At 39.9% G+C, this 17,786-nt stretch overlaps 1 protein-coding gene across 1 annotated transcript in view; it reads right to left on the bottom strand.

Moving 5' to 3' along the window:
• The window catches only part of galnt2 (UDP-N-acetyl-alpha-D-galactosamine:polypeptide N-acetylgalactosaminyltransferase 2), an 88,298-nt gene extending 72,221 nt beyond the window's left edge, over window positions 1-16,077 (bottom strand). The window contains exons 1-2 of the mRNA XM_080191921.1: window positions 15,849-16,077; window positions 1,024-1,117 (exon numbers count right to left, since the gene is read on the bottom strand). Coding sequence (XP_080048047.1) covers window positions 1,024-1,117; window positions 15,849-15,944 — 190 coding nt within the window. The 5' untranslated portion in view covers window positions 15,945-16,077. The remainder of the gene's footprint in view (window positions 1-1,023; window positions 1,118-15,848) is intronic.
• Window positions 16,078-17,786: the final 1,709 nt, after the last annotated feature.

Below are 17,786 nucleotides of genomic sequence, written 5' to 3'. Positions count from 1 at the left end.
TATTTGAAAAGCAGAAAAGTTATTCAATTATTGGCTGCCAGACCTGAAGCTGACCACAGACAGACACGTTGTTGATATCTTCTATCCATTAGACAAGGTTGCAGCAAATCAGTGACCCATCATACCCAGGCAAACGTTCAGTTCCTTGGTTTATTTATTCATTTGTGGGACATGAGCATCACTGGCAGGCCAGCATTTACTGCTCATCCTAGTAGCCCTTGGAGGGCATTTGAGGGTCAACCGCATTGTTAAGGGACTTTAAAACATCTCTGCAGCAGTATTGAAGCAAAGTGCAGTTCATGGCTGCATTTCCCTTTTTTAAAAAAAATTCATTTAAGGATGCTAGCACTGTATGAATCTCAGGTTGAACTCAAAAAAGTGCTAGTTAGTCACCACTCGAATTGCTGCAGTCCATGTGCACTGTGCTGTTCAGATGGTGTTACAGACTTTTGACTCAGCGACAGTGAAGGAACAGCAACAATACAGTTCCTAGCCAAGACCACGTACAGTGTGGAGGAGAACTTGAATGTGGTGGTGTTCCTATGTGTCTGCTACACTTGTTCTTCTAGATTGTAGAGGTTGTAGATTTGGAAGGCGCAGATTTGTCAATGCAAGCTTGACAAGTTGTTGTAGTGTATCTTCTAGATGGTACACACTGCTGCCACTGTCAGTCAGTAGTGCAGAGAATGAATGTTTAACTGTGGATGTGGTGCCAAACTCCTAGGCTAGTTTGTCCTGCCTGGGGTTTTCAGTAATATAACTAGACTGTTGTCAGGATCCACAGCCTTAAGCAGCCATCTGTCAATGCTGCATGGACAGTTAACATTTGAATAAGTGGTAAATATGGCTGCAAAGAATGTGATTAACCCAGGATAATTAAACTACTAACATTTGAGAGCAGTGCTTGTGTTTGTCCCAAAACTCAGACACTTGATTTGTTTTAAATCAACACAGCTAATAAGTACATCCATTTCATCCCAGACAGCATTCTAACGCTATAGAATATCAGTTACTTTTACCTACCCGGTGGTAATGTCTCCACATTCTGTGCTTTTCCTTCTGCTTTACTGTTCTGACCATTCTTTCTCTTACTTGCATCTATAGAATTCCACTCATCCTGTAAACAGAATCATAAAGAATAAGTTAAAAGGAGCAGTATTAATCAAATTACATTATTATAAACCTCTAAAAAAATCCTGATTTGAAAATATTATACATTAAAACTGTTGAGCAGGGAGCACTATGTACTATTTCCAGAAGTACATAAGAGCATAAGAAATAGGAGCAGTAGGCCATATAGCCCTTAAATTTTATACACCATTCAGTACAATTATAGCAAGAGTGAGGCAATGGCCTAGTGGTCTGGCCTCCATCCAAAGCCACAGAAATGTGGCTAACTCCCAACCTGCAAGGACGGGCAATAAATGTTGGCCAGCCAGTGGCGCCTATGTCCCATGAATGAATAAAAAACAAAAACTTTCCCACCTGCCCCCCATATCTCTAGATTCCAAGAAACCAAATATCTATCTCAGATTTGAATATACTCAATGATGGAGCATCCACAGTCCATTGGGGTAGGGAATCCCAAAGCCGTCCCAGTGAAGAAATCACTGTGACTGTGCCCCTGTATTCTACATGCCACAACCAGGAGAACTAACCTTCAGATTTTTGTATGCTTCAGTGAGATCACTCTCATTTTGCTAAACTCCAGGGAGTTTTTTATTCTTTCATGGGACACTAACTGCCAGCATTTATTGCTCATCTCTAGTTGCCCTTGTTCACAGAGAACCAAGATGTGTATGTATTTGTGCTATTCCCATGCTTTTTCTGTATGTGTGTATGTCCTCCTCATACCTTTTCTGAGTATATGTTTGTCTGCATGCATGCCTTCACCCATGTATGTGCATGCGTATCTGTCCATGCCTTTTCTGCAACTGTGTCCATGTACGTGTTTCTCCCATGTCTTTTCTGCACATATGTCTCTTTTCATTGAACCCTTTCCAGAGCTGTTCGCACATTTAGTGTTAGAATAGTCTTCCTTCAATAATCCCAGCATGATAGTCTGTTAAATAATGTCATCTCCAAATCCACCACACCAAGCTGGCAGCTTGCTGAGTCAATCGTTGACATCCAATGCTGAGGAAGAGATCAGAAGTCAGCATTTAGTCCCTGCATTTCTCTCTTGGGCAATTTCAAGTCTGGAACAGTCAGCATGAGACATGCAGGTCTCATATTTGCAAGGTTAGTGCAAGTCAGTTCAGAGACTTCAAAATGAGTCTGGATAAATCTCAGTGTGGAGAATGTAACCTGGGCATTCATGTATTTCTTTTTAGCTAAAACAATGTACTGGCTCAGGATCAGCCTTGTCCCCACTGAATTCCAAAAGATAGGAGAATGCACACAATTACAGGTGCAAAATTACAGCGTCCAGTATATATCCTCAGAGTCTGATTGTTACCATCACCAATTCACATGTCATTTACACAAAATTATATTGAATGTACAGCACAGAAACAGGCCATTCATTCCAACTCCATACTGGAGTTAATGCCCCACATAAACCACTTCCCACTCTACTTTGTTGTCATCATAACTTTATGTTGCTTTGACCCTCATGGGCTTATATTCCTTATACGCCTATTACTGTGTGGCCAAATTCCCCTCCAATTCAATTTTCAAGTTTGCTGACAACACCACCATAATGGGTCAGATCTCAAACTATGACGAGAAAAAGTACAGGAATGAGATAGAGAATCTGGTGAACTGATGCAGCAACAATAATCTCTCCCTCAATGTCAACAAAACAAAGGAGATTGTCATCAACTTCGGGAAGCATAAAGGCGAACATATCTCTGTCTACATCAATGGGGACGAAGTAGAAAGAGTCAAGAGCTTCAAGTTTTTAGGTGCAGATCACCAACAACTTGTCCTGGTCCCCCCATGCCAACACTATAGTTAAAAAAGCCCACAATGCCTCTCCTTTCTCAGAAAGCTAAGGAAATTTGGCATGTCAACTATGACTCTCACCAATTTTTAAAGATGCACCACAGAAAGCATTTCTTCTGGTTGTATCACAGCTTGATATGGCTCCTGCTCTGACCTAGACCACAAGGAACTATAAAAGGTTGTGAATGTAGCCCAATCCATCACGCAAACCAGCCTCCCATCTATTGACTCTGTCTACACTTCCCACTGCCTCGACATTCTCTCTTCCACCTTTTTCTATCGGGAAAAAGATACAAAAGTCTGAGGTCACATACCAACCAACTCAAGAACAGCTTCTTCCCTGCTGCTGTCAGACTTTTAAACGGACTTACCTTGCATTAAGTTGATCTTTCTCTACACCCTAGCTATGACTGTAACACTACATTCTGCACTCTCTCCTTTCCTTCTCTATGAATGATATGCTTTGTCAGTGTGGCTTACAAGAAACAATACTTTTCACTGTATACTAATACACATGATAATAATAAATTTAATCAAATCTAGCATTGTCTTAAATGCATTGCACTATCTGCTAAACCTGTTCCCAATGGCAGTCAGTTCCAGTTTCTCACCACTGCTTGGGTAAAGAGGTTTCTCCTGAATTTCCTATTGGATTGATTTGTGACTATTTATGGTCCCTACTTTGGTCTGTCTCACCAGTAATAATATCCTCATGTCTAAAAACATCATCGCTTATGTTTCAGTAGCTATAGGGTAGTAGAAGTGCTCTCCTATTCTTAGCATATTTGGGGAATAGCTACACATAAATATTCAAGTAATGCTGAAGCTGAAGGAATAGGGGAACTTGATCATAGGATCCCTACAGTGCAGGAGGCCATGTGGCCTATCGATCCTGCACCAACAACAATCCTACCCAGGCCCTATCCTTACAACCCCACATATGTATCGTGCTACTCCCTCTCACACTAATGGGCAATTTACCATGGCCAATCAACATAACCAGCACACCCATGGAGTGTGGGAGGAAACCCATGCAGACACAGGGAAAACATGCAAACTCCACACAGTCACCCAAGGCCGGAATTGAACTTGGGTCCCTGGTGCTGTGAAGCAGAATGCAAATAGGCAATAGGGAATGAGAGTTGTATGATAGGGGTCGATGCAGGGTCCATGTTCTTAGCAATGTATATAAAATGCCTGGAATCCAGTCTCAATACAAAGTGGTTCAATTAGAAGATAACACCACACTGGGGCTGGACTTAAAGGAGGTGGCCACGGTTTGATAAAAGAGGTCAACAGTGTTCACCCTGGACTGATCAGTGGCAAATTCTTTTCAAAATACATCATACTAAAGGAACATGTGTCACTTGCTCCTAATCACTTTTCTCCAGGTGATATATCACCGTTTTATAGACTCTTCCACCTAAAATAATTTCAGCCCTGTGCATCATGTGAAGCACACAGTACAGCCCTCTGTGTTCAATCTGTACTCTATGTTTATGGTACACGTGTGTCATTTAAGAGGCAAGAATGCTACCAACTAAGCCATTATCATGTAACTAAAAACAGATGTTATATCAGTTGATACTACACAGTACATATCAGTACAGTTCCTAGATTCTAAAGAACAATAATCTATTGTACAGGTTGACATTCACGGCCAACCTCACTATGTAAATAAAACACAACCTTCTGGTTAAACTGGCTGAATGAGATCATAGCAAATAAGTAATTTAAATACTCTCGTCTGAACGCTTTGGAGGGAAGGGAAAAATCGAGGCGAAGACTTCCAACATAATTCCATTTTTTTAAAAAAGAAAATACATCTAAATTCACTGTAACAGTAATGTTGGCACATTCAAAATTTAAAATGCTGTTCACAGCACTAATGTGAAAGCAATCGGGATGAACTCTATTCCGATTTCTTTGTGAAAGTAGTGAAGCAAATCTGAGAAAGACATGGGAGTGTGAGGCAGGATGAGGGCAAAAAGGACAAAGATTGATGAGAATCCATTTTTAGACAGTTAGAGGAATAAAATAAGAAGTGGGAGTAAATGGCAGGCAGATGTGGACTCTTTGAACTAAGGAGCTGCAGCTCCTTGGACTACACCTGGTCAGACAGATAAGGTAAAGTGTCAACACCAGCTTAATGTATTTTTCCATTCTACATGTTTATATAGGGTGTTCCCATTACAAATGTTGACAACTGATTGTGAAAGTGGTGATTACTGTGACGTGGTCATACAGCATCGGCAGACATGAGACCCATACTATTTTAATTGTAAAAAGGTTTAGTAAAGGATTTGAAACCAATGTACTCAACAAAAAGTTGAAGCAAAGTAACCAATTTGATTAGCTGTTTCTAGCATCAAGTTGCTCCTACAAATTTAAGAGGGTTAAAATGAGTTTTGATTAGTTTGCACTTGATGAATCAGACACTTCAGTAAAAAAGAAAGACAAGTTTAACAGGTTATCCAAACTCACCTATAATTTTTCTAGCCTTACATGAATGCTTAAGGTACAATTTATTGAGGTGTGGTGACATTTTTACATTCCACAAACTGTGAAAGCCTCAGCTCAGCGGGAACGCTTGTGTAAGTCAGAAAGATGTGGGTTCAGCAACTTCAGCCCATAACCTAGGGTAATGCTCCTACAGCTAGTACCAAAAGGGGTTTAGCTGGCATCAGATTGCTTTTGCTTCATGACCAAGGAATGAGCAAGTAAACTATGCAATATCCAAGCCACTTTGCAATGTCTGAATTGCAACTCACAGTAGAAATTTCCAAAAGCTGGTTATCTGGCACTACCAAATGACAGCTGACTTGTGACAGCCATCTTTAGTAAGTGTCTTTACCTGTCTTTAAGATGTCTTTTTTTTAATAGTTCAATGTACGTTGGTCAGTTGATGTCATTACAGATTAACAGATTAACATCACTCATGCACATGTCACATCATTGTGACATGGACAGAGACATCTCAGAGACAAACGTTTCAGGAGACATAAGAGTGTATCCAAGTAAGATTGCACTCATAGAACATAGAACAGTACAGCACAGGAACAGGCCCTTCGGCCCACAATGTTGTGCTAAACATGATGCCACATTAAACTAATCCCTTCCACCTGCCTTTGGTCCATATCCCTCTATTCCTTGCATACTCATCTAAAAGCCTCCACCATATTTGCCTACACAGCCATCCCGGTAGCACATTGCAGATATCAACTGCTCTCTATATAAAAAATCTTGCCCCCTCATATTTCCTTTGAACTTTTCTCCCTTTCACCTTAAGTGCGTAGCCCCTAGTATTAGACATTTCAACTCAGGGAAAAATATTCTGACTGTCAACCCTATCTATGCCTCTCATAATTTTGTAGATTTCTATCAGTCTCCCCTCAGCCTCTGCTGCTCCAGAGAAAACAACTTTAGTTTGTCCAGCCCCTCCTTTTAGCTCATATCCATTAATCCTGGCGACCTCTTTTGCACCCTCTTCAAAGCCTCCACATCCTTCCTGTAATATGGCAACCAGAACATGCAATACTCTAAGTGCAGTCTAACCAAAGTTCTTTAAAGCTGCAACATGACATCCTGACAAACAAAGGCAAGCATGCCATATGCCTTTTTTACCACTCTATCTACTTGTGTGGCCACTTTCAGGGAGCTATGGACTTGAGCCCTAAGATTCCTCTGTACATCAATCAGGGTCCTGCCTTTAATTGTATACTTACCCTTAACATTTGATCTCCCAAAGTGCAACACCTCACACTTGCCAGGATTAAATTCCATTTGCCATTTTCCCACCCATACCTGCAACTGATCTATATCCTGCTGCATTCTTTGACAACCTCTACACTATCCACAATCCCACCTACCTTTGTGTCATTTGCAAACTTCGTAACCCACCCATCTATGTGTTCATCCAAGTCATTCATATATATCACAAACAGCAGAGATCCCAGGAACACCACTAATCACGGACCTCCAGCCAGAAAAAACACCCTTCCATAACTATTCTATGACCTCTATGGGCAAGCCAATTCTGAATCCAAGCAACCAAGTCACCTTGGATCCCATGCATCTTAATCTTCTGGATGAGGCTATCATGAGGGATTTTGTCGAAAGCCTTACCAAAATCCATGTAGACAACATCCACTGTTCTACCTTTAATCGATCTCCTTCATCACCTCCTCGAAAATCAATCAAGTTAGTAAGACATGACCTGCCCCACATGAAGCCATGCTGACTTTCTCTAATTAGATCATGTTTTTCCAAATGCACAGAAATCCTATCTCTAAAAGTCCTCTCCAAAAGTTTCCCAACCACCAATGAGAAACTCACTGGTCTGTAGGGCTCCGGCAATCTCCTCTCTTGCCTTGCTCAATAACCCTGGATAGATTTAGAATGAAAACCAATAACAGGAATGTCTTCGGTTGTTAACGCTTCTATCGCACGTTATCATGGAGGTAAAGGCCAACATTGATGCAAGTGCAAAGACAGGAAGATGGGAGAGACTGCGCACACATGAAAGATGGACTAAGGCATTTCTTTTTAACTGAAAAAAAGGCACAAAAACTCTATGAATTTTTGTAGGAACCCATTCAGAAGTAAGTGATCGCTAAGAGTCACAAAAATTCTATGAAACTTTTCCTTGCGAGGAATTTCAGCCCCTCATCTTTAAAGATCTAGTCTGATCCTGAGCCAACAGCAGTTTTAGTCCACCCAAGTTCTAGAGAGACAATTCTCACCAGAAGGCACATTATTCCAGATGTCTCTCAGAAACTGTCCTGCCGCCTACCATGTAGCATGCAATCATTTGTGAGTTCATTAACAGTTTGCCTGTTAACCATGGATTCTTTATTCTCTTAGTAAGTACTTGGGAAATCAGATTTTATCCACTTTACAACAAAGAACACTGGTCCCTAACTGGATGGTAACACATAGAAGGTACTCATTTGGTCAACTGGATATCAACCTAGATTTGTGCACTTAAACCCTTGCAGTTATTTGGAAATAAAATTCAATAAAAGTGGCAATTAAACTATTGGATTATCATTAAAACTCAGTTGGTTCTCTCAAGTTATTTTGGGATGGCAACTTGCTATCATTACCCAGTCTGTAACTCCAGTACAACATCAAAGTGCTTGACTTTTAACTGCCCCCGAAAGGTGCATTATGAGTTAAAACAGCACACAGGCTGCAACACTATTGCTGCAACTAGGAATAGGTGATAAATGCCAGAGACGCCAATGAGCCGAAAAAATAAAAAGGTTTGCAAGTGAAATATTGGAACCAGCATCCTATTTGTCCTCCAGGCAGTCTGCGTAGTACCATGTCCAATTCCTGTTGGCACAGTTTAAAAAGGACTGGGTGAGGAAGTGACATGTGCCAATGTTGGCAATGCAGAATCTCACATTTTTTTTGAGCACAGCCAAGAACTATTCAAGATTTGTCTCTTTCCAAGCACTGATCCATGACGAAATGGGATGGAAAAGAATTGGATGTTGGCAGCAACACATTAATTTTTCTAAACACATTTTTGGGTCGAGGAGCCCAGAAAATCCATAGTGGCGAGAAAACCATATTTGGGGAAGTTATATCTCAAATGGTTGCAGTTAAAATCAGTACTTAATCACATAATTCCTCCTTCCAATGCAAACATATATATTTGTTTAATGCCTTTCACAACCTGAGAACATCCCACAGTGTTTTGCAATACTTTATACTCTTGAATTGTTGTCACTGTACAATATAGGAAACACAGCAGCCAATTTGTCCACAGCAGAGTCCTACAAACAGCACTGTGAATGTGACTAGATAATCTGTTTCAGTGATGTTAGCTGAGGGATAAATATTGTCAGTGGGGGAACACAACACTTCTCAAAATGCTGCCATGAAATCTTTTACATCCACCTCAGAAGGGAGACGTGACCTCATTGTAGTATCTAACAGGGAGGCACTCCCTCAGTAATGTCGGCCTGAATAAAACGTTCAAGTCTCCATCAACATTTATATAGAACAAATAGAGAGATCAAATATAGTTTCATATGTTCCTTTTTCCTGCTTGTAAAGAGCTCAAAGGCATTTTATTTAAATTGGGGGTTGTAGAAATGCTTATGCTACACTGAAACCAACAGAAATCTAAACAAATACTTGTTTGGAATGTTTAAGTAAAATAAGATATTTGCAGAGAAATGCCACTTCTAAAATTCCCTGTCCACGCACTGTTAAAAGTAAGCACTGAAAGACTTGCATATATATGTATATGTAGCATTTTAAGGCCACCAGATATCTCAAAATTAGGTACTTTTGAAGGCTAGTTACTGTTGTAACATAGACAGCATGGCAACCAATTTGCTGCTTCTGGGAGTTTGTTACACGCAATGTGGTAATGACCAGATAATCAGCAGTTTTAGTGATGTTGATTGAAGAATAAATAAATATTATTTATTAATATTATAAATATTAGCCAAGGACAACTCCCCTTCTCTTCAAAATAGTGCCATGGGATCTCTTACATCCAGCCAGTCAGGTAGATCAGGCCTCAGTTTAATGTCTCATCCAAAAGGATGGGACCAACAGTGCAGCATTCCCTCACTACTGCACTGCAGTGTCAGCAATGATTTTTGTACTCAAGTCCTCGACTGGGACATGAACCTGGAGCCTTGCAAGTCGGAGGAAAGAACGCTATCAGCTGAGACCCAGCCATCACTTGGATAATAGTGGAATAAAAGAGGCCACAATTTAGGACCAGACATCAATCCTATCTATAATGCTGGCTTTACAGTTCACATACAATGTATTGTGGCTGATGGACACATCATATTTTATCAACAAGTAAAAACATTTGGCAAGGATGTTTATAACACCAGCATTCTCCTTGAAAGGGATGAGAGTGGAGTAGAAAGAGGGACCATGATGATTGTTTGACCCAGGGCCACTGACAGTGTCCAATTCCCAATTTTTCAGCTGAGACTAAAGCAATTCGTAGCAAAAGTGAAGTTGTTAGTTGACATCTGTTAGCAAGGCAAGTTTGCAGATCAGAAGGCAATTACAACGTTCTAGCTCAAGTGCCACAAAACTGCCTTTCCTTTTTTTTAAACTTAATAGGTTCTCTTGAACTCTAATGTCGAAAGTACAACAGACTCACGCAAGTCTGCACTCAAACCAACCTCAATCCCAGACAGAAAAACCCTGCAAGGTTTCACTTTATAGGCAGTCCTCGGACCTACAACACAATGTGGTTTTCAGGAATCAATTGCAAGTCAAAACCTCATACATAGGAATCGTTCTTCCATAAAAACCAAGACACAAATGGGGGATTGGCTCCTGAACCAAGGTCTGAAATCACTTATGGGGCACCCTACAGTGTTAAATGTTCTCAACTCTTGCAATCTCAAGTCGCTGAGGCAACTGTTGATACCTACATGCCTTAGCACAAGTTCCTCGGTTAGTATGGCAGGTGTAATGATGCTACTGATTGCTGTTAGTTTCCTGTTTAACCTCAAATCATGTGAATCTGAGCAGTTATTAAATACAACACAAGTGTGTAAATGCATTAAAAACACAGTTGTCAAAAGAAAACACTTGCTCCCAACCCAAAAAAGATGGTTCAACCTGTCCAGTTATATGTGGGTGGCGCAGAACATCAATACTATGTATGAAGCTGTTGGCATGGAGTCATAACGTTGAAACCAATGTTGTAAAGTCAGAACTGGGTGTAAAATTGCAAGTGCCATTTGTCCCAACTTGAATGTCATAAAGTTGATGACTGTTTCCATCTAGTTTCTAGGTTTCAGCAACTAGTTGCATTTATATTGCAACTTTAATGCAACTGCCACAGCAATTCACAGGAGCATAATCAAACAAACTGTGACATTGAGCCATACAAACGCCATACAGTGACCCAATGCTGGAATTGAACCCGGATCCCTAACGCTATGAGGTAGCAGTGCTAATCACTGTTCCACCATGCCACCCATAACCTATCTCGTTCTATTTAATCTTAAATACATTTATGCTTTTCGCTTATTTGTGGGGCTTAAGGAGGAAGACTGGAGAGGCAAAGGAGGGAAGTCCATCAAGGCAGATGTACACTTAAATATCTGATGGAAGACCAAGACCTGGTTCACTCAGTGTATAAACACAACTGAAGCGAATGTAATAATTCACTCGCAGCTTAAAATACCACTCAAACAATATAACACATTTTGAGACAGTATCAATAGCCAATATTTTCAACTGAAACAAGATTGAATTCAATTTTAGTGATAAACATATTAAGGCTGAATAAAATTGAGCCCTTTAGGTTTTATATCAATTTAACCACGTCTACATACTTACAACACATTTACTATTTAACAGGCTTGCAAGGGCAAGCCACTTAGGAAAAACAGGCTAATGGTACTCGTGTATAACCAATGATTTTTGAAATTAATCCCAAGGTTATCTTCTAATCTGAAAATTCCAAAGCAGATTTAACTTATAAAAATTCTATTTTTTTCCCCAACAAAACTACAAAATGATAAAGCCAGTCAGGGAAATGTTAATGCCAAAATACAAATGTCACACTTCAACAGTAATAACAATCCACGTCAATTTGAAACATAAAATATAAATCTACATCACATCAACACAACTGTAGTTGGGTATGATCTATTGCACCTTCCCATACAACTGGAAAGCCCTGAGAATAATGCTCAATTCATCGTATAGGTGTTGTAGTGAATCCTCAAGTGTGACAGCGAGGTCTGAATGTTCGAAAGTGATCCTACAAAGGTCTCAGCATTTCAGTGAATGTGTGTGTGTGTGTGTGTGTGCACGCTCCTGCGAATTGAATATATTCCTGAGTGTTCCAGCAAATTGCCGAGTGTATAACGAAGTACTGCAGCAAATGTCAGAATTTTGCAACCGATGTCTGAATGAATATCCGAATGTTTCAGTGAATGAGCATTTGAGCAATGTTCCGGGTTTCCAGAAAATGTTTCAATCGATGTATATCAATGGGTCTAATATCTGAGACAACATTGCATGATTCCCACAAAGATTAGATAGTCTGAGTGTTCCAATGATTACAAGCATACAAATGAGTGCTTCAAACATCTTAGAGTGTGCCAGCGATAAAGTGCGTATCTCAGCTTAACTGTATGCATGGAGATGTATGATACATCTCCTTTTATAAATGCATGTCTAAGTGATCTACCAAATGTTCGTTTGTGAGTGTAGTATGAGTTTTACTGCGTGTGCGAGTGCTCCCGTGTGCGCCACATGCGAGCGTTCCCATGTGTGTGTGGCGTATATGAGGAGAGATTAGACAAACTTGGTTTGTTTTCATTTGAATGTCGGAGGCTGAGGGGCAACTTGAAGATATTTACAAAATTATGAGAGGCGTAGATACTCGGAGTCTTCTTCCCAGGGTAGGAAAGTCAATTACCAGGGGACTAGGTTTAAGGTAAAAGGGGGAAAATTAAAGGTAATGTGAGAGGCAAGTATTTTTTAAAATACATGGGGTCGTAAGTGGCTGGAACATGCTAATAGAGAAGGTGGTAGATGCAGATAGAATAGCAACACTTAAGAGGCTTATTGACAAATACATGAATAGATAGGGAATAGAGGGACGTGGACCACATAGAGAACAAAACGTCTTTAGTTTAAAAAGGCTTCGTGTGGGAGCAAGCTTGATGGGCTGAAGGGCCTGTTCCTGTGCTGTCCTGTTCTTTGTTCTTTCTACGAACGCTTGTATGTACAGCATGTACAAGTGCTCCTGTGTGTGTGACGTATATAAGTGCTCCTGTATGTATCACATGTACAAATGTTCCTGTATGTATCACATGTATGCTTCTGTTTGTGCAATATGTATGAGTGATAAAGTACCAAAAACTTCATGCATTCAAGGGTACTATGGGAAGTGAGAGTGGATATTGTAAATGCACTAGTGATAATCTTCCAGTCTTCCTTAGACAAGGGTGCTGCTAGAGAACTGGAGAATTGTGAACGTTACACCCTTGTTCAAAAAGGGGTGCAAGGATAAACCAGCAACTATAGGCCAGTTTGACTTCAATGTAGGGAAACTTCAGATTTGATTTGATTTATTATTGTTACATATATTGTCACATAGGCAGCACAGTGGCACAATGGTTAGTATTGCTGCATCGTAGCACCAGGGACCCAAGTTCGATTCCCAGCTTGGGTCACCAGAGTCTATACATTCGCCCCGTGTCGGTTTCCTCCAGGTGCTCCAGTTTCCTCCCACATTCTGAAAGATGTCATGATGCATTAGCCATACTAAATCCTCCCTCAGTGTACCTGAATAGGTGCCAGAATGTGGCAACTGGGGGATTTTCACAGTAACTTCATTACAGTAAGCCTACTTGTGACACTAATAAACTTTAAAACTTTATTAGTATACAGTGAAAATTATTGTTTCTTGTGCACTATACAAAGCATACCATTCATACAGAAGAAAAGGGTGCAGAATATAGTTTTACAGTCGTAATACAAGTAGGGAAAGAACAATTTAATATAAGGTAGGTCCATTCAAAATGGACCTACAAAATGATGGCAGCAGAGCAGAAGCTGTTATTGAGTTGGTCAGTGTGTGACCTCAGACTTATGCAGTGCCACACTTCTGAACAAAATTCTATCTCATGGAATAAAAAGGAAAGTAGGCACTTTAATAAGAAATTAGTTGAGTGACAGTTTAGTGATAAATGGAAATTTTTAATGGGCTGGAAGGTTTATAACGAAGTTCTCCAGGAATCACTGCTGGGACCCTCTTCCTGATACACACTGAAATAGACTGTGGTGAAGGCAGCATGATTTCAAAATTTGCAGATGATATGGAGATTGGAAACACTGTTAACTGTGATGAGGATAGCCTTGAACTTCAAAAGGACAAAGGAAATAGACATGTTGGTGGATTGGGAAGCCAAGTGGCAGATAAAGTTTAATGCAGAGAACTATGAGGTGATTCACTCTGGCAGGAAGAACATAACGAGACAGTACAAGATAAAGGGGGAATACTGCAAGAGGTGCAGGAATAGAGGAACCTCAGTGTACATGTACTTTAGTCTGTATAGTATGCAAGAAACTTTTCACTGTATACTCATACATGTGACAATAATAAATCAAATCAAACCAAAATGGCAGGGATGTTGAAACAACAGTAAATAAAGCTTATAATACCTTTGACTGCATTAATCAGGGCATTGAGTACAATGGTAAGTAGGTTATGTTGAACTTGTAATAGACCCTAGTTAAGCCTCATGTGTGCTCAGTTCGGGGAAGGATTTGGAGGCACTGGAGAGACAATTCCCGAGAATTATTCCAGGGATAAAATGTCATAGCTATGAGGATAGATCGAAGAGGTTGGAACAGTTTTCCTTGGAGAAAGAAAGACAGAGGAGACTTGACACAAGTATTTAAGATACTGAGAAGTATGGACAGGATAAATAGCGAGAAACCATTCCCACTCGAGCATCAAGAATTACAGGGCACTGATTCAAAATAATCGCAAAAGGAGTAAAAGTGATGTGAGGAAAAGTTTTTCCACTCAGAGTGGTTAGAGTCTGGAACAATACTCCTGATTGGTAGAGGCAGCTTTGATAGCATTTTTAAAAGGGAATTGGATTGCTATCCAATTGAAAAGAAAAAATGTGCAAGGTTACAGTGAAAAACAAGAGAATGGGACTAGATAGAATGACCGTTCAGGGAGCCAGTGCAGACTTGGGCAGAATGGCCTCCTTCTGCACTGTAAAAATTCTGTGATTCTTTGTGTGTAGCACTTGTTCCTGTGCTTGTATAGTTTATGAGCGTTCCTGTGTGTGGAGATGTTCCTGTCTTTGGGTGTTCCTGTGTGCATGCAAGTGTTCATGTGTATAATGTGCGTTTGCGCATGATTGTTCTTGCATGTAGTGTGCGTGTTCCTGTGGGTATGGCATGTTCCTGTGCAAATAGCATGTGCACGAGTGTTCCTCCGTGTATAGTGTGTTTCTGCATGTATAGTGTGAATCTATGTTTGTGAGTTCCAGTGGATAGCTCTGTGCCCATGTTCCTGTGTGTATAGTGTCCCATGTGTAGAGTATGTGCATGCTCCTCTGTAAATAATGTGTCTATATGTCCTTGTTTGTATAGTGTGTGTAGTGTGAATTAGTGAGTGTGTATATAGTTGAATGTATTCCTGAGTGTTTAGCGTGAATGAGTGAATGTTTGTGTGTTCCAGTATAGTTCCATGTCCTTGTTCCTGTGTGCACTCCTGTGTGAATAGTATGTATCCCCATTTGTATAGTGTGTTCCTGTGCATTTAGTGTGAACGACTGTATGTTTGTGTTCCAGTAGATAGTTCCATGTCCTTGTTCCTGTGTGCACTTCTGTGTGAATAGTGTGTGTCCCTATTTGTATAGTGTGTTCTTGTGTGTTCCAGTAGATAGCTCCGTGCTCGTGTTCCTATGTGTATGGTGTGTGCTCCTGTGTGAATAGTGTATCTATAGTGTGTGTCCCTGTTTGTATAGCTAGTGTGTTCCTGTGTGTTTAGTGTGAATGAGTGTATGTGTTCCAGTAGATAACTCCGTGCCCATGTTCTTGTGTGTAAAGTGTGTGCTCCTGTGTGTAAAGTGTATCCCTATTTGTATAGTGTTCCTTGTGTTTAGTGTGAATGAGTGTAGTAGATCGCTCCGTGCCTGTGTTCCTGTGTATATAGTGTGTGCTGCGTGAATAGTGTGTCCCCATTTGTATAGCGTGTGTTTAGTGTGAATAAGTGTGTGTTCCAGTGGAGAGCTCCGTGCCTTTCTGAGTCCGAGCGGGTAACGTGCCTCACTGAGCCCAGTGTCGGATCCCGGCAGCTCGCAATCTTCCCCCGAGGCCCAGGTGCCGAACCGACGGCGCTTTTCAAACAAAAACACAAAGCTTACCTTCCGGCCGGTCCCGCTGCCCAGATAAATGTAGTAGGCGATCCCCAGAACCCAGAGGAAGGCGAAGCACAGCAGAATCCTGGACTTTCTTCTCATAGTTTTGAGCGGAGCGGGGGTGAGGAGGCTGAGGCGAAGGAGCAGGCCGTGTCGGCACTAGCGACCAGGCGACGCTCAGCATCCATCAGCCAGCAGCCAAGAGCCGCGCACGAGCGCCTGGGCGAAGGTCAAGGGGTAAAGGGTACGCACAACACAGGGCTCAGTACCCAACAACCAGGAGACCCAGAGCCTGCAACAATCTGGACTTTCACACACCAAAGGCTCATAACCAGGGAACTAATGCTACATTGCATATAATTCAGCATTGTGTGCAGTAATGAAAAATCTAATTCTGCATTGCATATGATAATAATGATCACCCTGCATTACATTTAGTAATAAAGCTCATTTTGCGTTGCATATGATAAAAAGTATGTGCTATATGTAAAGAAAATTAATTGTGCGTTGCATATAATAGAAAAAATAAGTGTTTATGTAATAGAAAATTAACATACAATTATTGAAAAAAATCATGCATTGTATATAATATGAAATATAATAATGAAGTTAATTATACGTTACACTTAATAACGGGGAGACTAATTCTCTATTCTATATGATGGAGAAATTAATCATTTATTGCAAATATTAATGAAGGTAATTGTGCATTGCATATCATAGAAAAATAATTATGTGTTTTATATATAATAGAAAATTAATTATGCATCACATACAATTATGGAAAAAAATCATTATGCTTTGTATATAACAATATGAAATATAATAATGAAGTCAATTATACATTGCATTTAATAGTGGAGAAATGAATTTTCCATTCTATGTAATGGAGAAATGACTCATCTATTGCAAATATTAATGAAGGTAATTGTGCATTGCATATAATGATGAAAAAACTAATTAGGCATTACATATAATGGAAATATGAATTATGCACTGTATATAATGAAACTAATTCTGCATTACAGATAATAACGAACTCATTCTGCATTGTATATAATAATGGAGAAATTAATTATGCATTTCAAATAATAGAGAAATTATGTATTGTAGATAATGGAGAAACTATGTATCACATATAATAATAAACCTAATGTATTGCATATAACAGATAAATAAATTATGCATTATATGTAATAATGAAGCTAATTATGCTTGTATATAATGAAGAAAGTAATTATGCATTATATTTAGCATCACTGCATAATAATATTTAGAGGAAGAATGGTTTAACCATTGCTTGTCACCTCATAGTAATATTATCAATCTCTGTTGGAGTCTCCATGAATTAGGATTAACTTCCTTGAGACACTACTGCAAGCAAATATGGCAGAAAGGTCATAGGGAGTAAAAAACATGTTTTAGCCCATTTTCTTTTATCACTTTTGTTTATTAATAATTAAAAATTTTCAAAATGGGATGAAATGCTGCTTGATCTTGCTGTGACCATTGAAGGCAGAAGTTCATGTGATGGAAGGGATATGACCAACCACAATTACACACAAACATATGAAATACGAGCAGAAGTAGGCCATTTGGCCCCTCAGCCTGCTCTACCATTCAATATAATCATGGCTGGTCTGTTTGTGTTGAGCTTCACATTCCCCATCTATCTTCAATAATCTTTGGTCCCCTTGCCTAATAAGAAACTATCTCCAACTTAAAAATATTCAGTGACCCTGCTTCCACCATCTGAGGCAGAATTCCAAAGTTGCACAACCTCTGAATGAAAAAAATCCTTTCCATCTCTGTCCTTTGAGGGTGAACCCTAATTTTAAAACAACAGCTCCTAGTTCTGGATCACCCACAAGAGGGGACATCCTTTCAATGTCCAGCTTCCAATATCATTCAGCATCTTGCATACTTCAATCCTGTTACCTTTCA

Source organism: Carcharhinus amblyrhynchos, chromosome 7 (assembly GCF_965287045.1).
Source record: "Carcharhinus amblyrhynchos chromosome 7, sCarAmb.v2.hapA, whole genome shotgun sequence".
Lineage (NCBI taxonomy): Eukaryota > Metazoa > Chordata > Chondrichthyes > Carcharhiniformes > Carcharhinidae > Carcharhinus > Carcharhinus amblyrhynchos.
Note: the sequence above shows the minus strand (reverse complement) of the source record. Positions and strands in the feature narration are given on the sequence as shown.